General features: G+C 42.7%; 2 protein-coding genes across 14 annotated transcripts in view; one reads left to right on the forward strand and one right to left on the reverse strand.

Annotated features, from left to right (window-relative positions):
* AFF2 (ALF transcription elongation factor 2) overlaps window positions 1-27,638 on the forward strand; it is a 386,246-nt gene that overhangs the window by 318,087 nt on the left and 40,521 nt on the right. The gene's annotated exons all lie outside the window — the stretch shown is intronic.
* LOC310754116 (AF4/FMR2 family member 2-like) overlaps window positions 1-27,638 on the reverse strand; it is a 37,598-nt gene that overhangs the window by 3,380 nt on the left and 6,580 nt on the right. The window contains exons 2-4 of one of the 2 annotated variants that reach the window (XM_083595683.1): window positions 15,826-15,990; window positions 13,996-14,057; window positions 6,642-6,702 (exon numbers count right to left, since the gene is read on the reverse strand). In XM_083595683.1, coding sequence (XP_083451809.1) covers window positions 6,642-6,702; window positions 13,996-14,057; window positions 15,826-15,984 — 282 coding nt within the window. In that variant the 5' untranslated portion in view covers window positions 15,985-15,990. Of the gene's footprint in view, window positions 1-6,641; window positions 6,703-13,995; window positions 14,058-15,825; window positions 15,994-27,638 lie in introns of both variants that reach the window. The other variant, XM_083595682.1, reaches the window with a different exon arrangement.

Genomic DNA, 27,638 nt, shown 5'->3' on the forward strand with positions numbered 1-27,638 from the left:
AAGAAGTGACGGGACGGAACAGGTCCAGTCCCACCACCCAATAAAATGTTGGCATGTTTAAGGGTGTGTGGTCAGTACAGGAGAAGCTCAGGCAAAGCAAACCGGAAGTGAGAGGAAGTACAACCACTTTCCCCTTGCAATGTGGACTATTGAGGGAATATTACCTGTGACCTTTTGTGGACCTGGGAGGGGATGCTGATGGCTACAGTAGCATCCATAGAAGCCACGTTGGCAACGCCTAGCTTTGAATGTTGGAGCTGGTCCCATGAGGGCTGCGTCCAAATCCCAGCTCGCCATGACACTCTTTGGGGCACTTTGTGCTATCCACACACACTCCTCCTTTCCTGCTTCTCAGGGTTGTTGGGAGGGTAGAGTAAGAGTTGCCCTTCTGGCCCACAACCCTGGCTCACTGGGGGAAGGGTAGATTGAGAAATGTGGGGAATGCTTCTCATAATGCTTGGTTATGGGCAGTCCAGGGAATGGGCTGGGTTTGGGTGCAGGAGTTATGTGGCCCCAGGATCTGGGCTAAGGAGAATCTAGCAGGCAAGGGAGAAAACATGTGGGTCATGAGTCCCACAGGGCAGGCACATGCTGGTGGAAGGGGTGGTGGTGGATGAGGAACAGCCGAGCAGAATCTGGCAGATGGAATCCCTCCTTGCTCCAGGTGGGCTTTGATGGTGAGGCAGGAGTTCCAGCTGCTCTTTTCCCTCTGGTGGAGGAGATAGTGTTGCCAGAATCAGGGTGTTGATACACAGCCTAGGATAGCTGGACAGGATTCAGAGGGCAAGAAGAGAAGAGACACAGCAACTTAGACATAGCACACACCCTCAAGTAAGACATAGCTGCAGAAATTGCACTCCTCACAAGTTAACGCACCTCACCTAGGTTTAAAAGCTTGACAATTGGGCAAGACAAGCATTGCAAAACTCTGCAGCTTCCATACAACACTAACCACCTTGTCTGTGACTCTTCAACCTTGGTCCTGGCTTTTAGACTGGGCTATTTTCTGCTCCTTGTGGCTTTATACAAGTTCTGGAACTCGAATAGCTCGGTGCTTACTGCTGAAGTTGTATCGTTGTTCTGCTTTAACAAGGATCTCTGCCTCACAAGTAAGAGCCCCTGTCATATTTTTTGACAGGAGCAGGACACCCTGTTACAATTGACACAGCTGTCAAGGGCACCTGTTGCTCTCGTAAAGTCCTAACCTGGAGGCTTTTGTAACAGTACCAAGTCAGAAGAAACCAATGGGATACATGGGCAAAGGGGAGTTACCCTGGAACCTGCGAGAACATCACAACCTTGGGACATTAGGAACTTCTCAATCTGTTGACTGAGTAGCCCACCCCAAGAGGCAAGCAGAAAGAAACAGATTCGGACACACACACATACTCAGTTCAAGTGTCAACAACTCTTGTCAATAATGTTAGATAATGATTAAAGGCCCTATGAAGAAGAACAAATAAAGACAGTATTACAGTTTAGGAGCAGAGGAATTTGTAAATTCCTCCATTGTTGTGTTGTTCTCCTTCTTCTCTTCTCTTTCACTTTCTGTCTTTCCCTATTGGGCATCAAAGTCTTTGTAGAGTCATGTAATTCACACTTTCCTTATTCAGGTATTGGCTCATCCATCAGGTCCTGCCAGCTGGTGAGTCTTTTTAATTATAGGAGTTGGCTGCCTGGACAGCACTGTGCATTGACTAAGGGACCTACATTCAGGTACATACACAGATTACCCAGACCATGCAGGGGGAAAAGTAAGCATGCTGCAAATAGAGTGCCTTATGTCCCTGAAGCCAGATAGAAAGCAGACCTGGATCTTGTGTCTGTGCCTTTGCTGACCATGGAATGGAAGGGCTAATGATGAGGTCTAAAAGGGCTGATTCAGGCAGATGAGGCTGAAGACAGCAGAAAATCAGAGCTATTTTTTCAAGCAAGGGAGATCTCTGATAATCCTTACCCTCTCAGAGTCAGCTATAATAAAAATGTCAGAAGGCTAGGAGAGCCACTTTCAACTATACTTTTCTTTTCCTACAAAGAGGGCTGAAAAAGGATTTCTAATTTTCCTTGAAAACCCATAAAGGATAACAAATACATCATCCCACATGTAAATCATCAAGGATAACAACAAAATAAAAATATAATAACAACTTTCTCTATCTCATTATCTGTCACTTTGAATTCTAAGACTGCAATTCATTGGTGCAATTCATTGATTTGTTCATGAATTGGAAATAAGTAGTTGTTTTATTGGAGATGGAGCTCGTTTCCTACAAAGTATAGAAGCAGTTTACTCCAATCTAAATTCTAGAAGGTGAGGAGAAATGTAATGAATTGTATCCAGTGCTAGTCTTCCTCAGAGTAGACCCAATGAAAATAATGAACATGGCCAACTATTAACTTAAATGGGTACCACTCCTTAAGTACAGCTCAAGTGGATACAATTTACCATGCATATAAGCCAGAGGAAAAGACACCTACCTTCTTAAACAGACACACACACACCTACCTCTTTAGATACACAAATAACTTGGATGTTCTCGAAAATGCTTTGGGGCCCTGTAATAAGCTTGTTGTGCTTTGTACTGCAGAGCAGTCACAGCTCAGTTCCCAGGGAATGTCAATGAGGTGATTATATATATATCAAGCTCCCTGTGTCAGTCAAAGGCAGCTGAATCTCACACAAAATTAACGTGGACCACACTCCCTTCGTTTCAGTTTCCTGTAACCAGTGCCATGACGTGTAGCAGCTCCTCCACAGTAAGAGTCAGGTTTGCCTTCCAAGTTAATAAAAAACAAAAAGGAAGGGAAAGATCCTGTTCATCTGTTATGTCCAAGCAGGAAATATATATCCGCGTTAAGGCCACAGAGTCATGCATCCTACCTATATCCCCAAGTTCCTTGCATGTTTCAGCCCCACCTTGTCTTTCCCATGCTGAAGTTGGGTTGGATAAAAATGTCAACTTTAGTTTCTCTCCATTTCTCAGCTTTCCAGTCTTGAAGTCCAGTTCGTCATGTTTCTGTACGGATTTCGGCTGTGTCCAAAGCCTTGTTGTTAACGTATAAAGTCTTGAACAACTTGGGGACAGCTTCCCTGAAAGACCTGCTGTCCCTTATAGAAAAGAGAGGTCACTTAGGTCATCTACTCTTTGCACTGCACTCAACAGAATATCATAGGGCATTGATCCAACAATTGGCATTTTTTGCTGTTGCCCCCATTCTGAGGAATGCCATATGGAAAGCAGCAAACATCCATTGCTACAGACATCTTGTGAAGAGCTAATTTTTCTGCCCAGACCTTCCCTGACCCATAAGATAGGACCGTGTTTTATGAGTTTAAAACCTCAAGATTTCTGTTTTATCTGCTTTCATATGTCTCTGTGCATTTTCATATTGCTGTTTTACTAGTTTTGGGTTGTTAATATAATGTTTGTTTTCAAATCTGTGCACTGCTCAGAGTTTTGAAACCTTAAGTGGTATGCAAATGCTTTTAAATCAATAAATAGCAGCTGTATTCCAGGCACTTGGTTCATAGCTTAAAAATAAAAAGCAGTGGAAGATGTAGTTTTAGCAGCTACATTGTGATAGGAGGCGCTTCATCATCCTATTTCAATAAGGGTTTCTAGGAGGGCATTGTGTCCATAGATAAAACAGTCTTGATATTTGTGTTGCCCAAGCTGCTCCTGTGCTAATGGTTGAGTATCTATAGTAGACCACAGTTCGGTAATGTGGTGCCCTGCAGATGCTGTTAGACTCTTATCAGCCGTAGCCAGAATCACTTGGAGAGCGCTATGTTGTCTATACCTTCACAGACCCACACAAAGAATTGCCTTATACATTGGTTCATCTAGCTCAGTGTTGTCTCCCCAAGGTTTTAGGCAGGGGTCTCTCCCAGCACTACCCAAAGATGCCAGGGATTGAACCTTGGACCTTCTGCATGCAAAGCAGAGCAGAGCCAGTGAGAATGTGACCAGGGGCTAGCATGTATTGTCTAGGGAGAGTCTTAGGGGCTTGATAGAGGGATCCCTACTATATACAATTAATCTTATGAGAAAGTAGACCAGAAATAAAAAAAACTGTCCTTCTCTCTTAAGAAAACTGTAGCAACAAGAATGTTATTTTCAACATAGTTGTGTTTTTTTTAATTAAGTTGATGAACTCTTCCCAACCACCAGCTATCTGTAGTCCTGCAATTACCAAAACTGGTGGAAAGAATAATGGCAAACTTGTACATGAGATCATTCAAAGCCTCCTCTTAACCAAGCGTAGCTGCTGCCTCCGCTTTCTGCATTGGCTGTCCATCCTGCACGTTAATGTTTCGGCAGTTGGCTACAATTTTGTGGGGCTGCTGCTTCTTTTTCTTTTTTTTAATGCAACAGAGTTCTTTCAATTATGCAGCCATCATAAGTTTTGCCAACATGGAATATGGATCGATTTGTGTTCATTAGAGCACAAAATTAAAATTTCATTGCAGCAACTATAAACGTGTTGGCTCAAAGAAGTCAAAATACTTTCCAGTGTGAAATCTTGGATTAAGTGTCATTGGCAAGCTCTAACTTTTTTTTGTATGCTTTTTTTTTAAAAAAAGAAATGTTATTTCTGTGAGATTCTGCCTTCATTTCTTTCTATCTATCTACCTAAACACATATACAGCACATACATTTGTTTTGATCTATGGCCATAGTAGGAACCTTTGGCCCTGCAAATGTTACTGAACTGGAAACTCCCACCTGCTAGGGGATGATGGGAGTTGTAGTACCACACAATCTGGAGAGCTTAAAGTTCCCCACATAGAAAGAATAAGGTTCAATCCTACTCATAGCTAGCTACGAGTGAAGCCCATTGAAGGCAGACAGAGCTTACTTTTTAATTACTTAACAAAATTGTAACTGTAAAACCTGTAAGCAGTTTCCATAAAATATATAAAAAAGTTCAAAACAAGTCAGCCTTAAAAAGTTCAAAATATAAATGAATCAGCAGTTAAAATTTACTATAAAACAAATCTCACATATTAAAATGTGTGCAAACTTTACCTTTGAGTAAACATGCAAAGTACCAGGCCCAAAGACCAGTGTAAAGAAAAAGGTTTTAGTCTGGCACCTGAAGACTGATGAGGATGACACCAGGCACATCTTCCTGGGGACAGCATTCTGTGGGTGTGGAAGCACCACGGAGAGAGCATGTTCTTATGTGGCAACCCTCAACACCTTCCTTGGGTGTTGTAGATGGAGAAGAGACTGTTTGCATTGAGGAATCTGTGGTTATTTAGGCATGCTTGGAAGCCTTCTTCATACCTGCTAACTCAGTGTAGAAAGGTCAAGGGTAGAGTCACTGGGAGTGAGGGAACTAGGATGTAAGAATGCATCATGTTTCCATTTCACTGCAGTTTGCCCTCTACCAAAATTATGTAACTTGCATAGCTTATGTAATCCATTACATAAATTATGTACAGTGGTACCTTGGTTCTCGAACTTAATCTGTTCGGGGAATCCGTTTGACTCCCGAAATGGTTAGAAAACCAAGGCTCGGCTTCCGATTGACTGCAGGAGCTTCCTGCACTCAAGAAGAAGTTGTGTCGGATGTTCAGTTTCTGAAAAAGTTCACAAACCAGAACATTCACTTCCGGGTTTGTGGCACTTGGGAGTCAATTTGTTTGGGAGCCAAGCCGTTCGAGTACCAAGGTACCACTGTAATTATGTTGTCATTACATTATTCCATCCAGGGGGGCCAACTCTGGATGACCGAGCTCCCCCCGCCCCAGTAATAATTTGCTTGGAGAGCAGGGCTCCCCCATTGTTCCCTACCATCAGGGGGTGGAGGAGGCCAAGTGTGAAGCCAAGCATGGCTTCAGTAGCCAGCTCCTCCTCCTCCTCCTGCCCTGGAAGTCTGCTGAGCATGAGAGAGGAGGAGCTCCCAGCCAATACGTTCAGCTCTGTACCCTGACTTCTCCTGAAATGTGACATTGTGTGTCACACACATGATCCATCCCCCTCAATCTTGGGCACAAGTTGGTGGCTCCAAGTCCATCCCATTTATTCCAAGCAAAGGTAAAAAGGTAAAGGGACCCCTGACCATTAGGTCCAGTCATGGCCGACTCTGGGGTTGCAGCGCTCATCTCGCTTTACTGGCCGAGGGAGCCGGCGTACAGCTTCCAGGTCAAACTAAGCTGCTTCTGGCAAACCAGAGCAGCGCACGGAAATGCCGTTTACCTTCCCGCCGGAGCGGTACCTATTTATCTACTTGCACTTTGACGTGCTTTCGAACTGCTAGGTTGGCAGGAGCAGGGACCGAGCAACGGGAGCTCACCCCGTCGCGGGGATTCGAACCGCCGACCTTCTGATCTGGAAGTCTTAAGCTCTGTGGTTTAACCCACAGCGCCACCTGAATGTAAAAGAGGAGGGGCATATTCAATTTGTTATTTTCAGAGGAGTGTTCTCTAATACCCTAGTGGGGACATGGGGTGCAGGACTAGCATAGTTGCCTGCACTCCTCCCTACACAAATAGAGGTGATAGCAGCTAAATAGAGCTCTAAATATTTGTATTTCCACCTTCCTGCTTCTTATCAGTATTGCATTGTGTCTGCATAATTCCAAAGTGTCCAGATTAACACGCAGGAGGAAGTGGCAAAAACCTGGCTACTTACATTTGGCATTTGCGCCACAAGCACTATGTAAACATTTGCTTCTTCAGCTCTCTTCCAAAGCCTGTAATTTAAACGTCAGATGGCATAAATTAGCAAGGTGAAAAATCTAAATATGCACCTAAAGCGACTCTCAAAGGAAATAAGCAGATGAATACACACTGTGACGAATGACTGGGGTGGATAAAATATCAACATACATTTCTCCATGCAGGTTATGTATAAATCAAGGAAGGTGCAAGAAAAGCCCTTTAAGCTTTTAAGATTTATATAGGCTGTTTGCACTTTAGAATTCTCTCACTTAAGAAAAAAAAATTTCGAGGGCTTTTAGTACAGAGGAGAAAATTGGCATATCCAGGCAGTCCTTCTCCATCAAATTGGATCACCGCTGAACTCATTCCTGAATTAATGTGTTCATTCGTAAGGTGGAAATCTTAAGGAATGGACTTGGAGGGAATGGAGAGATGGCGTAGCACATTTATTTATTCTGGAAGAAAGGCGTTCATTAATCTATCGTGAAAACGTGGAATTAGAAGGGAAGGAACCACAGTCTGGAATCTGGCAGCTGCTTAAAGACACAGATGGTCCGGCAGCTTTTAAAGAGTTTCCAGGCTTTTGATACTGATACCAGCATTAAAAAGTAGCTTCATTGTGTGCCTCATGTTGATCCAGAATAGCCACAGAAAAACAAGACCTGGTATGTTTTGGATGGCCCCATCTCCCACTACTCTATTTGCCTAAACTAGGCGTGGGGAACCTTGCATGGTGTGGGGACCACATTGTCAATTTTAAACTGGCAAGAAGTCTTCATTAATGAACGAATAAACTAAGATGAACGATCCCACTTGGCCCATAATATTGAAGTGGAACATAGGCAGCTGCTTTTTATGGAATCAGGCCATCTAACTTCATATTGTCTACACTGACAGGCAGTGGCTCTCCAGGATTTTAGATGAGGACATTTCCAGCCCTATGTTGAGGTGCTGGGGGTCAAATGTGGAATCAAACACAGAGCAGACTGTCCCACTGAACTGCAGCCCATCTTCAAATTGAAGCAGCATTACATCCTCGTATAACTTTTCTCTCACAATGAGGAAAAACAGCTGAGGGAGGATTTTGAAAATGGGTGGACTATCATCTGAAGTAGTGCTTAACTCCACTAATTCTGAGCATTTACTATGCCCCTAAATTAAAACAAAACAAAAAAACAAGCAGTTGAGTCAAATTTATACACATTTATGTGTATAAATAAATACAAGAGGGAAAAGTTCAAAAGCTTGTTGTTACATTTCAGATTGACGACAGTTTGCCGTGCTATCCAAGCTAGGACAAATGGTGGGTTAATCTTAACAATGGTTCACGAAAACAAACCCATCCATGGTTTATATAAGCTGGCTTATTAAGATTAGCCACAGTTTAAGATTTAGATGAAATTCTAAAATGGAAGTTGACACTTCCAATCTCCTATCCATGGCTGCACAAGTGGAAAGGGCAGGGGGAGAAAGCTCCCATTGTCTCTCATTGGAGATGTTTTCTCTCCCTCTGATGCAAATAGCAGCTGTGATGGAAGATCCCAAGTTGAGACTGCTGCGAGATGGGGCTACCACAATATGCATCATACATAGAATGCATTGCTAACATCTGCCTGTGGATTGAGAGTGGAGTGTTAACCTCCTCTTTTTAACATTTTGTTTTAGCACTGGTGTTTGCAAACTTTAATAAGAAATCACTACAGGGATAGACAGACAGACACATAGGTTGTTATGTGCATTCAACATGGCCTAATGAGATACTTGCTCAGATATTGATAACTAACAGTGTTTTGTGGCAGTTTCTGTTCCATTAAGGACTTGTGTGTTTAAAAGTTCAGAGTACGGACTTGGAGAGTGCCCATAGAGGGGGGGGGTATTTGTACAGATCTGGAGGAATAAAATTGCCCTTCTTAAGAGGAGCTTGAACAACACAAGTCCAGGGTGAAAGACTCCCACAGTGTCGCTGCAGTGACACAGAGCTTGAACTCTGGAGTCGCTGAAATAGGGATGAGTGGAGGTGAAGTGACGTTATCAAATCAACAGCTAAAAGAGATTATCTTGGCATTTTGTCGGGATTAGAGAGGAGAGGCATGGCTGTCAGACAATCAGGAGGGAAGGGGGACAATTTCACACTTGTCTTTGCATGGATGGATGCAGAACTGCCATTGTTATGAATGCAGTGGGCCATTTGTGAGTCTCAAACTCAAACCCTGCATTGGGATAATGGAGATTAATATAGAGGAATTATTATTGTTGTTGTTATTATTATTATTATTATTATTATTATTATTATTATTATGCAGCTGGTTTGATCTACTTAAATTTTAAGCATTTTGATGGGAAAGAGGAGATTGGACTATTGGATTTTCAGGGGTCTCTGGAATAACGCAATCCTAGCCTTCAAGTAACAATACGGTAACATTACGGCTAGCATCTGAGCATTTCTGCTTTCTGGTGCACAGTATGAGACTTACAGGTGCCAGGAATGAACCTCTTCTTTGGAAAATCCTCCAGGAGAATGCCCACCCCTTTCCTGATTGCCTTAGGGATGCCCAGTTGCAATCTGGATGGTTTGTATGGTGTTGTGTTTTAATCTCTGTTTTATCCCCTGCTGCTATTTTTATCAGGGTGTCCCTATGCACACCGCTATTTACTTTTCTTAAACATTGTTGCTTTGCCATTTCTGTTGTTTAGTAACTTGCTATATTACCATACAGGCAACTCCCCCCCCCCATTTACACATGTTCGGTATTTTGGGGAAAACGTGCGGAATGGAGTGTTGTCAGGCCATTTCACTGATGTGGACAATGGCTTGGAATGTAACCCCTGCGTAGATGGGGGTTGCTATACTGTGTCAGTGACTCTTTGCAAACCATCTCGGGAGGATCATTTACCACAAAAGGTGGATTAAAGATGCAACAAATAAATAAATTTGTAAATATACTTAAGTGCCTTCAAGCAGCAAGGTTTTCATTCTGCTACAGTTTGTCTTCCACCAAAAAAACTACATTTGTCTCACTGTCCAGCACAGCAAAATTGCATAACTTAAGAAATTACGTCAATTATATGTGTTGCATTGTTGTTTAGTTATTACACCTCATTCAATTCAGTGCAAAGGAAACACAACGCAAAGGCGGGTGTCCCACATAATCAATTACAGTTTGCAGACTAAAAAGAAAAGAACAGCAAATACCAGTCATATTCGCTGGATTGATTTCCATTCTGGATATGGGATGAATAAGTGAACAATGGCAATTTCTACTCCCATTTCTGTTTTTGTTGCAATTCTCTGACATCCTAGCTTCTGGAAAATACTAGATCTGACTTTTTTAAAAAAGAAAAAGCCTAAGTGTTTGCCTCTGTTCCTATAGCTGACTGTATATTAAGTAGAAAGCTCTCATCAGGTTTAGCAAATCAATACAGTAAGGCTGTGAAATGGTCCCCAGAAATCTTCAGAATTCTATTTCACGGCAAGAGCAATTGGGGAGGGGAGGGGGAGCAGCTACAATGGAATAACTTACGAGATAGCCATTTAGATCACAAAAGGATCATAAAAGTCAGAAGCAGTTTGTTTGAAGCAAGGTTCATCACGTAACCATACAGGACTTGCCTCAAAGGGAGAGCGAAAGAGAGAGACGAAAATTGCAAACCAATTTGTGGTTATGGCTGTTGCCGACAATTCTGCTGGGATTTAAAACTTGTTAAAGGTAGGAACTTCTGCCATCTTGCATTCCTCAACTAGCAGGTGATAGCTATCGTCAGAGTAGCAGAAGAAATGCTAGCTATTGGAAGTCAATAAAAGTACCTCCAAAACAATTAGTACTTTGCAAGGTCATTTATTACCAAACAGAAAGGTGTCTTGGCAATAACGTGAGTTAGCAATAATCCAAAGACTGCTTAGGGAACATTTAGTGCCACTTGCTAACCTATTTTTATGAAAGAGGATTCAAGTCTGCGTTTTATTTTCTCATTCATGGCATTTCTCTACTGCCTCCAAGCATTTCAGGACAGTGTAAATGGAGTCATCCCAATTAATTCTCACAACAGCCCTGGGAGGTAGTGAGTGACTGGCCCAAGTATACCCACGGAACTTAATGACTGAATAGGGATTTGAACCCAGATTGCCTCCAGTCCAAAGTTCAAATCTTCCCCCATGAAAAAGCTTCCTCTACTTATAAAGCTTGTACTTCTGGAAGAAAGGTGCCAGCCTTTTCTCCTGCTTGCCAGCCCATAATATGCCTTGAAATAAACTCCTCCTCCTGACTATTCTGAATGCATAGATCAGCTCTCAGAGGTGTTACAGCTCTCAGAGGTGTTACAGGTGTTCACAACACGATCTGTCTAACCCAGGCATAGGCAAACTCGGCCCTCCCGATGTTTTGGGACTACAACTCCCATCATCCCTAGCTAACAGGACCAGTGGTCAGGGATGATGGGAGTTGTAGTCCCAAAAATATCTGGAAGGCCGAGTTTGCCTATGCCTGCTCTAACCTAAAACTGACCAGCCAAATGCCTCAAGGGTCACATCCACGCCATACACATATCCTCCAACATGCCGAGTCCCAAAACCAGGATGCACATCTTCCTGTCCATGCTCTCCGCATGAGTCATGTGACTCACGTGGGATCACTAAGCCCAACAACATGGTTTTGCGGGGACCATGATCTCACAGGACTCCAAAACACACCTCTGAAAAAGTTTTTTTCAGGGCTAGATCTCAGCATGAAATCATGGCCAGCATGCCCCAGTTTTTCCAGGACACTTGCGGGGGGTGGTATGGATGCATTTAAAACACACCTGTTATTAAATTTATATTCTGCCATTCCCTCCAAAGGAACCTAGAGTGGCACATGGCCTTCCCCAAAGAATTATGGGAACCACAGTTTGTTAAGGAAACTGGGAATTGTTGTTCTGCTATGGGGCTAACTACATTCCCCAGGAATCTTTGGAGGAAGCCATACGCTTTAAATGTTTGTTAAATGTGCACTAAGTGTACAATGTGAGATGTGACTTGGGCACTCCTAATCAGGACATTGCCCTATGAACAGCTATTCAGAGATACATGTGGGGTCCTGCAACAAAGTGATGTGCAGGGCTTCTGCTCAAGATTCCAGCCACTGCAGTCCAATCCCCTCTCCCTTCCCTAGTATTCCATTTCCTGATCCCCAGCAGTCAGGAATTTGAGTCCTCTCCCCCAGGGTTATTATCATGAGTCTGTTGGTACAGTAGAGGCTGGTGCCCTTGGGGACTGATTGGGCAGAGGGAAGAGTACCTATCTTAGGTGGAGCCAAGTAACTATCCCCATCCTCCTTAGTGGGACTTACTTCTAAGCAAACTACATGTTTGCTTCCATTCACCTCTCTCTTAGACACAGTGATAGGGATTCCAACCAGGTAAGAGCTGGCTCAAGTTCTGGGTTCTAAGCAGGGAAGGGGCACTACGCCACATCACTAAAGCCCTGTAGTGCATGAGTGGGGCAATTTTGGCTTTGCCCCCACAAGCCTGTAAAGACTTGAACTGGAAATAGAGGGAACAATACTGACCCAATACATGGAAGCTTTGTTTACTTATCGCCGCTGAAATTTGAACATCTGCTTCTCCATAGTATATCATGCCCCCATTAGGGTTGGTTAGATCTTGCCAATGTTTGCATCTGGGACTCCTTTGCATAGCGGCTTTGGGATAAATGGTTGATTTGGGGCTAATATGAAGTCAGTCTCCTTTCTTCCTTTCTCTTTCTTTCCTTCCTTCCTTTCTTTCTTAATGTAGGCAATAAAAAAAAAGTTTCTGGTTTCTCTTCTGCTCCTATTTCTCTTCAAAGAACCGTGTTGCTTTATTAAAGATCTAGGAAATGAAATTCTGGCAATGTTACACTCAATCAATTGACTCTGGGCAGATGAAAAGTAATACCGCTGGCTTTAATGCCATTAGGAGACCTGATATTGTGGGCTCCTTTTAAGGTCGCAGCATAGCAGCGAGGCTGCAGACTTGATGTGGCGGTATCCTTCTGCAGCGTCAATGTAGTCACGCCACAGGAGCGACACTGCCACAATGTGTTATGGATGCAGGAAGCAGAGAGCTAATGCACTGTGACCCACTTGGGAGAATTGCTGTGCAGATTCACCTTCCTTTTTCCTTTACTATTTTCCCCTCCAGTTCCATGGATGCTGCAGAATAAGCTGAGGGAAGCAAGTTGCAAGTGGGCACCTCAGTTTCTGATTCACAGATATAAAACATGGCTTTGTGACTGGAACTACACACCCAGCAATGAGCTCTGGGTTTAGGAGCAGGGAAGAAGGAGAAATTTGATTCAGTTTGCATCGAAAGGCAGAATCACCTAATTTTACACTTTCCAAAACAATACATGAGCCAAAACATAGGTATCCTTTTGAAGTTCACACTGCTCCAAATTTTGCAGTGCAGTTTTGCAGCCAAGTAACATGTACAAAAACATATATACTGGGGTAAATCATCCATAAAATGCATATATTACTGAAAATAGCATACAGAAATGCATTATATAAGAGAAAATCACTTTGTAAGCATATCTCTACAATTATATGTATTATGAGAAGTTCACACTAAAATGATTTTGGATTTTCATTTCTTTTTTAAGCAAATTGATGTGGAAATGTGAAGAACCAAACTTAAGACTAGATACATGAGAACCTGTAAGAAACCAAAAATAGCAGATTCTGCCACCCCTGTATGGGACCCCAAGTCTTCTGCAAACTACTGTAAAGCTGGAGTCTGGAAATGAGTGGTGGAAATTCATTGGGAAACAAAGCAGCAGATCTCCCATTCCCCCCTCCCCAATAAAAATATTTCCACTATTCACATACCTTCTTCCATGAATCATTATGTTTTTATTTGGGATAGGGAGGTTGCCGCATACAAGGCGAAATTTCAGGGGCTCATGTTGGCAAAATAAGACCAATACCAAATATGAAAACATCAACTTGCTCTGGAGATAAGCCGATTGTGTTATATACTGTGTGCGGGGGGAGGGGGTGTTTCATTAAATCATGACTTTCTAGCAAATGACATCCCAAAAGATATTTATCAAAGCAAGAAAGCACTAGAAAGGTGTGCCCTGCATTCACTTTAATATTTCTCCTTTTCTTCTGACATTTTTCTAGCCTAGAGATCTAATTCCATTAAATATGTACATTTTTTGACTGGAAGACTTCTTCATGTATCTTTCAGATGAATCTTAAAAGTACATAAGGTCTGTAGGGCATCTTTTTTAAAGTGCAAATGAGGCCCACAGTAGAATATTGTCTTCTGAGCCTTTTCAATTTATTTATATTCCTGCAGTGTTTTACCTTTTTCTGACTGTGATAATGATGTGGAGGAAGAGAGAGTCCAATGTACCTTCCACAGAGCCCTGTCAAACAACGTTAGTCTTATTTAATGCATGAGACATAGAGGAACTTAACTCTGACCGATTTCCGTTTTCATCGGCTTTATTAGCGGTTGTCATGTTGGGTAACTTTCCGTTTTCCACTTGTATAGAAGTGCTCTTAATAATTAGGCGTTCCATTGTTCAATATGCTTCTTTATTAGAACGTAGTATATTGGAGAAAAAGGCTATCAATTGCTATTAAACCCGAAGGCTATGGTTTCCCCGTTAGTTTGTATTGAATTTGTTATATTAAGTTTATATACCGTCCTACATCCAAGGATCTCAGGGCAGTTTGCAGTATAAAAAACACAAAAATACACAGCATAGTAACAAACAAAAACAATACCCCACCACACACACAGAGAGAGAGAGAGAGAGAGAGAGAGAGAGAGAGAGAGAGAGAGAGTTTAAAAGGCCATAGAACCTTTAATTGTCCAAATGCCTGTGAGAAGAGGACTGTTTTTGCCTGGTGTCTAAAGATATGTAACAGAGGTGCTAGGTGAGCTTCCCAGGGGAAAGCATTCCACAAGCAGGGAGCTACCACAGAAAAGGCCCATTCTTATGTTTCCACCTTATAGACCTCTCATGGAGGAGGCATGTGAAGAAGGGTCTCAGATGATGACTGCAGTGTCCAGGTCAGTTCACATGGGGAGAGGTGGTCCCGAGGTATTGCAGTCCTGAGCCATTTCAAGGCTCTGTGGGTCAAAGCCAGCACTTTGAATTGGGCCCAGAAACTGGTTGGCAAAATATATATATATATAATTAACTCTTCAAACCTTGGGGGCTCACAAAAGCCTACCTGTACCTCCCTCTTGTAAATGAATAATGCATTTGGCTGCATAAATACTGATGCTTAGCTCTGTATATCAGAAATAGAGAGAAAGAGTCACATATGTCTTTCAGTATTCAACCTGTTCAGCATGTTGTACAAGTATTGCCCTTCTAGCAAAGTTAACTTCTGAAACTCACTTCCATAAGACATGTCGATTACCACTGAATTACAGTCCTAACCATGGGTTGTATCTAGACTTCCACTTGCCAAGTTTCTCTGGGGGAATGCGATGGGTAATTAGAGCAAAAGTCAATCGGCTTTTCTGCTGATTTGATGTTTGCTCCAATTCAGTGGACAGCAAACAGAAAACTACACAGACCCATTCTTTTGAGGCACAGGACAAGCAGGAGCAGTGCTTCTTCTTTTTTCAGCCAGAACTCACCAGAACTCAGTTCCAGCATCTCTCAGAAGGGCACCATTGCCATTCTAAGAAAACAAGGAAGGCATTCATGATGAGTTCCAGTACCACTTTTTCCAGAAAAATAGCACTGAGTGGAAGTGTGGACAAGGTTGATTAATTTCAGTGGGTCGACTCTGAGTAAAGCTTAGACCACATTCACACCATACATTTAAAGCACTGTGACACCACTTTAAAGAAATATGGCTTCCCTAAAAGGCTTCTGGGAGCTGTAGTTTATTAAGAGTGCTGAGTGCTATTAGGAAAAAAACCCATTCCCCTCCCAGGGCTACAATTCTCAGAGTTTCCTGTGCAGAGGGATTGATTATTAAACCACTCTGTGAACTGTAGGTCTGGGAGAGAAATTTGGGTCCCTTAACAACTCTCAGCTGCCTTAAATGTTTGGTGTAAATGTGGCCTAAGAGAGCAACAGTTTAACAGGAAACTGAGGAAGTGTAGTGGACTGAAACCCTGGAGGCAAAATAGATAAGCAAACAACTGAACAAATAAAGAAGACTTACTTCACTAGCTTGAGGAATGTTAAGCTTTGGTAGTTTATTGTTTGAGCTGGGTCCAGTGGTCTTTCCTTCCAGTGGAATCCCAAAGGGTTGGTTTCCATAAACGCCTTCAATTTCTATAGGCGTCTTCAGTTCTGGCATTGGAAAAGTGCATCTGGCCATCTGTTGCTGCTGGACAGAGATACTATCAGAGCTGTATGGACAACACAGTTAGATACATAAAAGTAAAGGGACCCCTGACCATTAGGTCCAGTCGTGGCCAACTCTGGGGTTGCGGCGCTCATCTCGCTTTATTGGCCGAGGGAGCCGGCGTACAGCTTCTGGGTCATGTGGCCAGCATGACTAAGCCGCTTCTGGCAAACCAGAGCAACACACGGAAACACCCTTTACCTTCCCGCCAGAGCAGTTCCTATTTATCTACTTGCACATGACGTGCTTTCAAACTGCTAGGTTGGCAGGAGCAGGGACCGAGCAACGGGAGCTCACCCCGTCGCGGGGATTCGAACCACGACATTCTGATTGGCAAGTCCTAGGCTCTGTGGTTTAACCCTCAATGCCACCCGCATCCCTAGTTAGACACATAGCTTTGTACAAAATCATGTTGCCCTTAAAGTAAAGTTCCAGCAGAAAATTCTGAGTTGAAATATTCCTTTTTCCCAAGAAGGATGTGGATGGGAGCAGTGTGAAGGACACCTAGGTTCTGCTCAGAGTACGCATAACAACACCTAACAATTCTCAATTCCTTTACAAACTCTGGCTCCCAGAATCCTTTGGGGAAAACCACTGCTGTTTAAAGTGGTGTCATAGTGCTTTAAATATATGGTGCAAACATGGCCCTAGTTGGATACAACATCTTGCCAACTCAGAAGCACATACATATGTAAGCATCTCATTTTATTTGTATGGCACTTCATAGTTCAGGCCATGCTCATGGGAGCTTACAACATGAAAAAATACGTAATTACAACATAAGTAGCCATACATAATGAATAAAACATCAAAATAAAATAAAATACATGACCAAACTGAACAATTTCCACATAAATCATAATAAGATCTAAAATACAGATACAAAAAAAATATATCCCCCACCCAACAAAACCCCCTAAACAATACCATACCCCAACCCAAGAGTCAAGGGGGGCGGATTACAATCCGAATTATTAATTATTAAATTTCAAACGGACTTCCCATATTCTGGACCTCTGCAGGAATCATCTCACACAATTATGTTTTCTGCCTTTTTCTTGTTCTCGTATTTTCTTAAACTCTCAAAATTCTTCGTCCCTGGTTCATCTGTTCTCATCATGTTAAACAGCCTTTGATCTGCTGAGTACAGTTTGAATATATGTAGCAATGAAGATATAAATCATTTGGCGATTGATCAGCTTTCCCGGGGATCACTCAAACCCTGCCCTCCGGGCCCTGGAGGGAGGCTGCTAGACACCCGCTTTGCGCGCTCTCATCCATAATGAAGAAAAGCATGCAAACAGATGCACTGTATATTGTGGGATATTTCCCAAATTATTGTCTCAGATTGTTGTAGAATCAGCCAACAAATGTTTCCCACTCCCTCAAAAAAGGGAGGAATTTGCTCTTTTTTTGTCCTGCGTCAGAGCTAGCAAACGCCATCTTAGCTGCTCCTTTACCTTTTGTCAAGTCCAATTAAAACTGCACAGCTGAATAATTAAAAGGAAATGTAGATATAAAGTACGTACCAATTGCCTCCGTAAATCAAAACACCAATGATGAGAATCTCTTTGAAGTCCAAACTTAAACACCAGCGACTGTGCAGTTCCGCAGATTGTTTCCTTTTTTTCCTTCAGTCCAGAATACACCTGTTTTACGCCGAATCTTATTAATTTTTAAGAAACAAGTGCCCCTGCGTGTAGGAGTGGCTCTGGAGAGTGCCAGCTGTACCTTGCTCTTAGACCCAGTCCCCCCGCCGCTCTCACCTTGATGCAAGCCGACAGATCACGGACGATCCACAGGTCTGTGAGACAGTCCTCCCCCACCCTGGGGAGTCTACCAGGGCTAATTACCCCCATATCAGCCCCGAATTACTGGCACGGCTGGGGTCCGTTCGTGTGGGAGGCAGCCATTTCCCACAGCAGGAAAGCTGGAAGTCCACACCACATATTTAAAGCACATGGTGACTGTCACACACAAAAACCATCTGGGAGTTGTTATTTTTGTTAAAGTGGACCTTTGCTCAGCAACCTACATCTGACAATGGCCAGTCAGATTCCTCCTTGAAGCCCACAAGCAACAGGCCTTCCCCTCTGACTCCTGAAACCAGGTCCAGCCTGAGATATATTGCCACTGCAGGTGAAACACCACCTCTCATTCAGTTCCTCTGATATGAATAGCAGGTGTGATCCCAGATTGAGATGCAATTCCCAGAATTCTTTGGAGGGAGTCATATGCTTTAAATGGATGGTGTGGATTGTATCTCAGCAGTTGCTAGAGTGAAGCAGTGGTGAAAGGTTGCTGCTTTCAAGCTCTGCTAGTGGGCCTCTAGGAGGCCCCTGACTGACCATCATCAGAAGCTGGTTGTTGTGGAGAGTGAATCCTTAGTCTGATCCAACAGGCTTCCACTGGGTCTGCCACACAAAAAATTGTGAGTTGTGTTATTTGGCTATGGCTATGGGCTACAAAAATATAATTGCTGTTTAATCTATAGCATGTTTAGGTGTGTCTGGTGTGTCTTGATTTTGCTGGCTGGCTTTCTAAAATGTTTTTATAAGATTATTGATTCCTAGGTGGCTTTTTTTAAAAAAGTTTTTAACATGCGCTTGTGTTTTGGTGGTCATTTTTATACATGTGGACCACTTTGTGAAGAGAAGAAATCTGTTGATCTTTGTGAAATCTGTCAGATCACTGGAACTGGTCCACAGGTAGCATTTTCTCCAGATGCTTACACAACATAGGAATGAATGAAGGAATCTGGCTTATAGAGAGTCAGACCATTGGTCCACCTAGTTCTGTACAGATAATGCAGAATGGCAGTGACTCTCAAAGGTTTCAGGCTGGAGTCTCACAGCCCTACTTGGAGGCGCCATTGAAGCCTGAACCTGGCACTTTCTGTGTACAAGGCAGATGCTCTGCCACTGAACTTCATCCCTTTGCCTAATATCCCTGGCGATACAGATTCAAATATCCCTGGCGATATACAGTACTGTAAGTGGGGTTTAGTTCTGTGTACATGCAGTGTAGACGTGAAGGTCAGGGAAGGTGGTGGGGGGAGCAGTTGTTAGCTCCTTTGCACAATAGTCCTCATCCAGAACAGATTCCCAGATGGAAATAACAACCTGAGTGAGAAGCAATTTCTTACTTCACTCGTAAGGCAGCCTGCGGCTCAATCCTCTCAAGCAAAAATGTGGCTTTAAAGCTTTCAACATTCCCCGTTACATTGGATAATTGTCATATCCTTGTTTTTCTTTTGTCAGTAGTTCTGCCATCGATAACAGCCTGAGGGGAGGGAGGAAATGTAGGGTTCCTGCAAAATTATCCTTGGGAAAAATAGCCAGAATGTCAATGAGAGTGTTTTGGTTGCGAAAAGGGTGAGCAGGTGTCTTAGGAGCCCCAGATGAGCTGTGTCCAGGCTTGTACAAACAACCTCCAAATCATGCTTGTTTGTTATTCACACAGAGTTTTAAACAGCCTTAATTCTGCCATTCCCAGAATTCAGATGGTGCACAATGGCCCATAATGAACAGCACCTGTGCTTACCTCAATTACTATACAAATCTGAACACAGCAGCAGGAAAAAAAGGCACTTTTTAAACCAATGATAGATTCCAGTGCGCCTTTCATAATTGGATTCAAAAGCTTCAGATTTCATTTTGCAACTTGTTCATAAAACGAGGGGGGTGTCTGGCACTGATTCAAAAGAACGACTTCGCACCAGAGAAACTGCAGAACCAGCCAACTGCTGGTAACTAAGCAGCCAAATTTTTAATCTGAGGAATTTAGGCACAGCCAGCTTCCCTCCTTTTGCTCTCGCGCTCCCTAGTCTTTGCTATAGTTATTATTATTTCACTAATTGAATTTCTGTTAAAGCATGGGGTATAATTTAACATCCTGAATTTATGATACAATAGTGTGCTTTTTTCCTTGGTAATAAATGCATTATTACTGTCACTTTTAATGGAGTTGTGTGTATTCCCTTTGCAATTGTCCCTGATACAGCTGCTGCATCAATGTTGTGTGTAGACAATTGAATTAATTGGAGACAGGGTCATTAACTCGACCTGAATACCTCTGATTGCTTCTGTAAATAAGGTTAGAGAGCAAATGGCTAATCTTTGTTGTCATTATGGATTCTTTTTTCACATTCTCACACTGCCTAGTATATTAAAAATCATTTCGCTAAGCAGCTTTCAGGTTGTTGGTGTATTTACTGTATTTCCTTGCATATCGCATAGTAAAAAAAGGGGGAGGGATACTGGAGGGAGACCTGCGATGAATTTAGAATTATAAAAACCACCAGACCAACAAATTAATAAGCCAGAATGAATAAGTGGGGTGGGTGAGAAATAAATAAAATCAACAAACAAAACTTTATTTGCAAATGGTGTGTCAACACTGCTTCACCTCCAGTCAGATTCGGGCTGGATTCAAGTAAAATAAATTATTATTATTATTATTATTATTATTATTATTATTATTAAGGTGTTGGCAAACATTTGGAAACTCAGTTTCAGTTGTCCTTTCTCAATCTCCTGATGATGTCATGGGGGGTGAGCTTCCACCTAGTGGTCTCCAAACCACCCCCACCCTACTTTTTATCCAGTACTTTTTTATCCAGTACTTTTTATCCAACTTACTCAGGCAAGTTTTCATGGAGATAAGCACACAAATTCAACAGTCTGGGCCTCAAAATTAAGGCGTAGATGCTGGCACTAGTAAATGTGACTGTCATTGACCCTGGGATGGTTAGAAAAAGATGATCTCTCTGTCACTCTTGCTGGTGCAAATATGTTGAAGGAGCGTTGATGGAGCAGTGTCACATTTATCGTAACCAAACAGCCTCCACCAAAGTTGCCCATTGGTAGTTAGTTCCTGGGCAGCAGACTGAGCAGGCGGAAAGGTCGCCTGGTCCCAGCCATCCCCACCATAGCAAAGATGCTCATGATGGTAAACATTTCTCAGTCTGCAATGATCCCCATAAAATAGCATATGGACATTTTACACAAGGCTGTGTGCTCTTTGGGGTAAGTGGTTGCCTTGCATCTAAATGAATATTCTTGGGATAGAACTGCACAAAGCAAGGAACAGGGCTAACTTGGTTGACATCTTTTACTCCAAGTAACTAACTGTTTTCACATGGTTTTGACTCCTGATAGAGAGCTGCTGGAGTCCATAAGAGGGAGGGAGGGAGGGAGCTTTGTCGTGAGGAGTGCAGCCAACTTCGTATTCAGAATTTGTCAACATGGTCATGGTGCAGCAACATGCTGAAAAAGCCCATTGAGTTTCCACTTTAATCTTATATGGCCCTGGTAATTATGCCTGCCATAGGAACAAGTTGTTATCCCATAGAGCTAGTGTTTTCTTTCTTCCCTCCCTCCTTCCTTTTCTTTCTTTTATGTTAAAACTCCTCAGGAGCTCTATCCCATACAAATGAGTCATACGGAGGATTTAGATGAGTCACGCACTGTGCTCTTTTGCAAATACTTCTTGACAGCAGGCTACAATAAACCAAGAAAACAGCTATAAAAATGGAAATAAAAATATCTGTGCAAAGTAAGGGTTGCCTACCAACCACCCAACCAGGAAGCAAAAAAATGAAACAAAGCAACATGGCTAGGCCTTTTTGTTTGTGGGTCACTTTCCTAGATAAATAAATAGGCCAAGGTTAGTCCCTCCCACAGTCTGTGGCCCTCCAGGTGTTGTTGAACTTCAAGTTGGGAGTTGTCTAACAGCATCCAGGGGGGGCCAAAGGGTTGTATCCCAACTTAGTGTGATTCTGCTATAAGTGTAGAGTAGGTTTGGGGAACCTAAGGCCCAAGGGCCAGTTGTGATATCTATTTGGCCCTTGGGACTCTCCCTAGGCTGACCCCACTCTTTAAGCCAGACCTACCAAGTCTGCTCTGCACCCACATCTTGTGCTTTTCCCTGGGTGGAATATGTCCTTTGACTGTGAGATGCCCATCTTGCTTGCCAGGCTAGGGAGAGGTGAGTGTTTATGGAGACCTAACTTTTGAGTAGCTTACTGTGAAAAGAAGGTGAAAACTGGTTGCTGCTGTGTGTAGACCATTTTTCGGTAAGCACAGAGCTTGTTGACCCATTAAAAAAAATTAAAAAAATTGCAGGCATGCAGCCCCATACCTACTTTCCCCATAAAGACCCATCACCATGTTGTGAGTTTCCTGATAACCACCCACCACTTGACAGAATTGGCTGACACCTGTGTGGAGTTGGGGCAGCTGACACTTCAGAGAGTTTTACTACCATGGTGTAGCGCTTAGAGTGTTAAACATTGACCTGAGAAACCAGGGTTCAAGTTCCCGCTTAGGTATGAAGCTCATTGGGTGACTTTGGGCCTGTTACCGCCTCTTAGCCTAAGCTACTTCACAAGGTGGTTGTGAGAAAAGAGAACACGGGTGGTGCTGTGGTCTAAACCACTGAGCCTCTTGGGCTTGCTGATCAGAAGGTCAGCAGTTTGAATCCCCCTATCTCCCGTTGCTCTGCCCCAGCTCCTGCCCATCTAGCAGTTCGAAAGCAGCCAGTGCAAGTAGATAAATAGGTACCACTCTGGCAGGAAGGTAAACGGCGTTTCTGTGTGCTCTGGTTTCCGTCACGGTGTTCCGTTGCACCAGAAGCGGTTTAGTCCTGCTGGCTACATGACCCGGAAAGCTGCCTGTGAACAAACACTGGCTCCCTCGGCCTGAAAGTGAGATGAGCGCTGTACCCGATAGTCGCCTTTGACTGGACTTAACCGTCCAGGGGTCCTTTACCTTTTTACCTTTACCTGTGAGGGTAAAAAATTTACAGCGCCTTGATATCCTTGGAATAAAGGTGGGATATAAATGCATTTTAGGAGGTTGGGACAGAAGCCTTGTGAAACTTCCTGTTCTCAGCAACAATTAAAAAGAGATCAGATTTAGTTCATTTTATCACAAGAGGCCAGATCAAAACAGAAATAAAATTAAGCATGAGTGAGTTCCTGGAAGCACACAAAAAAGCTTTTTTTTGTATGACTCTCATTCTGTGGGACATAAGCAGCCATAACATCTAACTATGCAATGCCCAATCTGCGGATTTTCAGCAGGCAGCCTGCTCCCCCCCCCCCCCCGCCAACTGGGGACTTGCTATGGCAATGGTTGACAGCAATGGCAGGGTGAAGGGAAACTGGCTAGAAGGCAAGGTCATCAATCAGATAGATTTACACTATTTCTTTTACTGTCATTCAGAGCAGCAGACATTGTGAATTTGGTTTTAAAGAGCCGAGCCTTTTGACTTCCAGGATTCTGATGGCAAAGATTTAAGATGTCAGCCTTATACATGACACTGATAACATCAGGCAAGCGATGGGAGCAGATCTTTGTAAAATCTGTCATTTCCTCTCCACTCCAACACAGCTGTTTATTAATAGTCATTTTCTGATTTATCGTGAATGCTGAGAGGGATTCTGAAATCCATTTATCTTCAGCAGAAACACCCTCTTGTGTTTTGAATGTCATAATTAGCAAGAAATTTGAAGTTGGGATGAGGGGTTGACTCTGCCTCTTGCGTAAAAACCTTTGAGGCAATGTTTAATCCAAAATGGATTAAAAGCTATTTCTGTTGGTCAGGTAGTCTCTTGTACCCGTGGAAGGCCACCTCTTTTCAAACTAGCACATAGTGTAATAATGAACAGAAGCCATTACAGTGGTGCCCCGCAATACGAATGCCTCGCAAAACGAAAAACGCACAAGACGAAAGGGTTTTTCGGTTTTTGCGTTGCTTCGCTAGACGATTTTCCCTATGGGCTTGCTTCGCTTTTTTCTTAAAGCCGCTTGAAGAGGCGCAGTTGCGACGGACCATGCTTCGCAAGACGAAAAACATCGCAAGACGAAAAGACTCGCGGAACGAATTAATTTCGTCTTGCGAGGCACCACTGTATTGTAATGCAGAGAGAACATGCTAAGTTTCCCATATGGGAATTTATTTATTTTCCCCAAAATGAGGAGTTAGTGGAAGGGAGTTTTTTGTGTTGGACAGTTGCATTGTTTTCATAGCTTGGGACACTGTTTGTCCATTTACTTAGATTATCTTTTCATCTTGCCTTTCTGTACCAAAATGCTTGTTACAAAATGCTTACGAATGACACTTGTTCCACTGGTTCCCTTTACCACTCACTCACCTGAGCCAGTAGGACATGGAGGTTAAAATATGGTGGTTAGAGCTACCAGTATGGTGGTGTCCTGCGGACATTGCAGGACTCACATCAGTCTCATCCAATACGGCCACTGAAGTCAGAGGTGATGGCAGTCCCAACTGCTGAAGGGCTGTAGTTGGTTACCACTGGGTTAAATTGTTGAACTAGGATTTGGGACACTCCGGTTCCAGTCCCCAGTCAGTGGCAAAGCTCATTGGGGATATCTGGATAGCCATTTTATCTTACCCTGACATATTATCATTGTGAAACTATGAATGCTGCCTTGAACTCCTTTGGAGGAAAGGTGAGGTACATGTGTAATAAAAAAACACATAAAAAGAGGGAAATGCCCTGTTGAATCCTACTGTTGCATTTACTTTGATCAGGGGTGGGGAATTTCAAGTGCAGCCCTTTAATCTTCCTTTTCTGGTCCTCAGAAATCTCCCCAGACCACCCCCATGACTGGTCCTGCTTTGGATCCTCCATAAATGTTTTGACCTGGCTGGAAGGTGTAGTTAGATTCTGATAATGAGTCTTGCTTGCCTGGATGCAGGGTGTGTGTGTGTGTGTGTGTGTGTGTGTGTGTGTATAAACTTCCTGTGCAAAATTAAAATTTGCATGCATTGCTCTGCCCACTTCTGCCTCTGGCCCCACCTACATATGGCATGTGGCCCAATGCAGCCCCTGGTTTGCAAAATTTGGCCGTCTCTGACTTGGGTAGTGAAGTTCAGTCCAGCAGCTGAGAAAGTTGAAGGTTTCTGTCTTTGTGGCCTTCTCTTTTAAAAACATTCTTTAAAATATTTTCAATAACTCAGAATGTACAGGAAGAATGGGAGGTGGGTTTTTTTGTTAAAAATAGAAGCATTAATGAAGATGAATAAGCAGTGCAAACAAGCAGCATATTAAAATAAAGACAAAGCAACGAATAAGACAGATGCAGCAATTATCTTTATCAGTTCAACTCTCATGTAGATTTTTAACTCAGTGGCTCTTAAGAGACAAGTTTTTGTTTTGATTTTTTTTTAAAAAAAGACATGCGGTTGCATATTATGAATTTTATCATTCCAATAGTTTATATTTAAAGACTATTAGTCAATGAAATTATTATCTTGGAGTTTTGTGTGTTTTGCTTGGAACTTGAATTATAAGTGAGTTTGGGGTAATATGACAGCTTCCCAGGTTTTCCTTAGCTATTCTGTAATAATAGGGGGTTCTGGAGATTTCCTGTTTTGCCCTACTTGCAACCTAGCTGTTATGAGCAAGCTTATCACCTTCATTAAATCATCCTATTCAGTTTCTGTTTTTAAATAGGAGTTTGCAAGAAGTTAGTAGCCTGTGATACATTGTATGATGGAAACTTCATTCCAGATAGAGAGATAGATATGGGGGGCAAGTCCAAAAGATATGGATGAAATCTTTGGATACTTGGCACCTTCTACATAAAACTCAGCTTGGAAGATAAATTTTTCTCAGCCTGCATGGAGTGACGTCAGACAGTTTTTGTCCTTTCGGAAAAGACTTGTCACATTTTTATCAACCAGGGTGTCAAAGCTAGATCAGTTTAATCAGTAGGTAGTGTGCCCACACACAACAGGGATGCAGCATGTGGAAGCAAATAATTGCACATAGGCTGAGATGGGTTTTAAATGGCCACAGTTTGTTGATTGCAGCATCACAGGGTTTGGTGTTGCATCAGGTAAGGGTCCAGATATCAAACAGCCCATCTACTTCCCAATGTCACCAAACAGGTCTGAGTGCTGGGATATTATTCAGTGCTGCCTGTCTCTGCTTATCTTGACTCTGGATCCAACCCAATGTTTGCTTTGTATAATAAGTATATTTACTTTAAATACATTAATGAATTAATTATCTGCCATTTATCCAATAAAAAACTGAACATTCTTTACTTGGTTGGTAGCCCCAGTGCCAAGTGACATTCTTGATCATTGCAGCAGTAGTCCTTTACATACTTACCTGAGAGTAAGTCCTGCTGAACTAAACAGTGCTTCCTTCTGAGTAGGCAATGCCTACCTTTGTGCTGTGAATATATTTGCAATGTGAAGATCCAGCACCGTTCGTTCTCAAAATTAATAATTGCCAGTAATACAGTAGTTATTTATTGTAACTACTCTGCTTCACCTTTAAAGTGGTTTATTAAAATATTAAGGGTAAATGATGTGTTGAAAATAATGTAATAACAGTCTCAGCAGTGAGCGGGGGGGGGACACACAACCAATGCATGAATTGCACATTTGTTCATCATTTATGGTGCAGAAAAATAAGCCATGCTCATGACAGCTCTGTAATCATTTAAGAAATGTCTGGAAATGAATCTGTAACTTTAAGAAATACAGTGGTACCTCGGGTTACATATGCTTCAGGTTACATACGCTTCAGGTTACAGACTCCACTAACCGAGAAATTGTACCTCAGGTTAAGAACTATGCTTCAGGATGAGAACAGAAATCATGCAGCGGCACAGCAGCAGCGGGAGGCCCCATTAGCTAAAGTGGTGCTTCAGGTTAAGAACAGTTTCAGGTTAAGAACAGACCTCCAGAACTAATTAAGTTCTTAACCCGAGGTACCACTGTACATGAAGCAAAAGTGGAGGCTTGAACGTGGAAAGCAGATGGCTTGTTTCCTCAAACTACACTGAACTGGGGGAGGGAGTGCTCTTGGTAGCTATGGAGTGTTTGATCCAACAGCAAATAAAAGATCTAGCACAAAGAAGCAGATAGCCCTAGTGCAACAGGAGATTTTGTGGAGTGGAGAAGGCCACATGTCCACGATCCATTTTTGCTAGCAATGCTGGAAAGGGCCTATCGGTGAAACCTTGACGAGCTCCTGCTGATCCAAGGAAACAACAGTGGGCTAGATGGGCCAGTGCTCTGACTCCTATAAGGCAGCTTTACTTGTTTATATCTGATTGACTTAAGGTGCACATGAAATGAGGGGAAAGCAGGCCTTTCTATGGACATGGTCTCCAAGGCCTGAAGTCATCACTAGCGATGGGTATCAGCTTTGGTTTCTTTCCAGTCTCACGTTCACCTCTCCAGCATTTCCACATCCATTTGTGATTAAATAAAAAGTAAAGTTCTCATGAAAATTCACCAGCAATTTCAGTGTGCATTTCACAAAACAAACTCATTTTTGTATGCAATTCCCCTTATACATTGCTATTTTCACTAATACACACAATACACATGCATATTTTGCCCTACTGTATATCCATTTTTGTACACATTACTTGGATGCAGAACTGCATTGCAAAATTAAGAAAGGTGCAATTTTTGAAGGATGACTGGTGTTGATCCACTTTTAATTGAGAAGTATTTTAATTTTCTTCCCCATCCCTTGTCCCCACTATCCAGACTCTAGTAGGAACGTAAGAAGAGTCCTGCTGGAACAGTTCATTGGCCCCTCTGTACCCTTGGTTGCCAACTAGATGCCTATA

The sequence above is a fragment of the Podarcis filfolensis genome (genome assembly GCF_964270895.1).
Source record: "Podarcis filfolensis genome assembly, chromosome: Z".
Lineage (NCBI taxonomy): Eukaryota > Metazoa > Chordata > Lepidosauria > Squamata > Lacertidae > Podarcis > Podarcis filfolensis.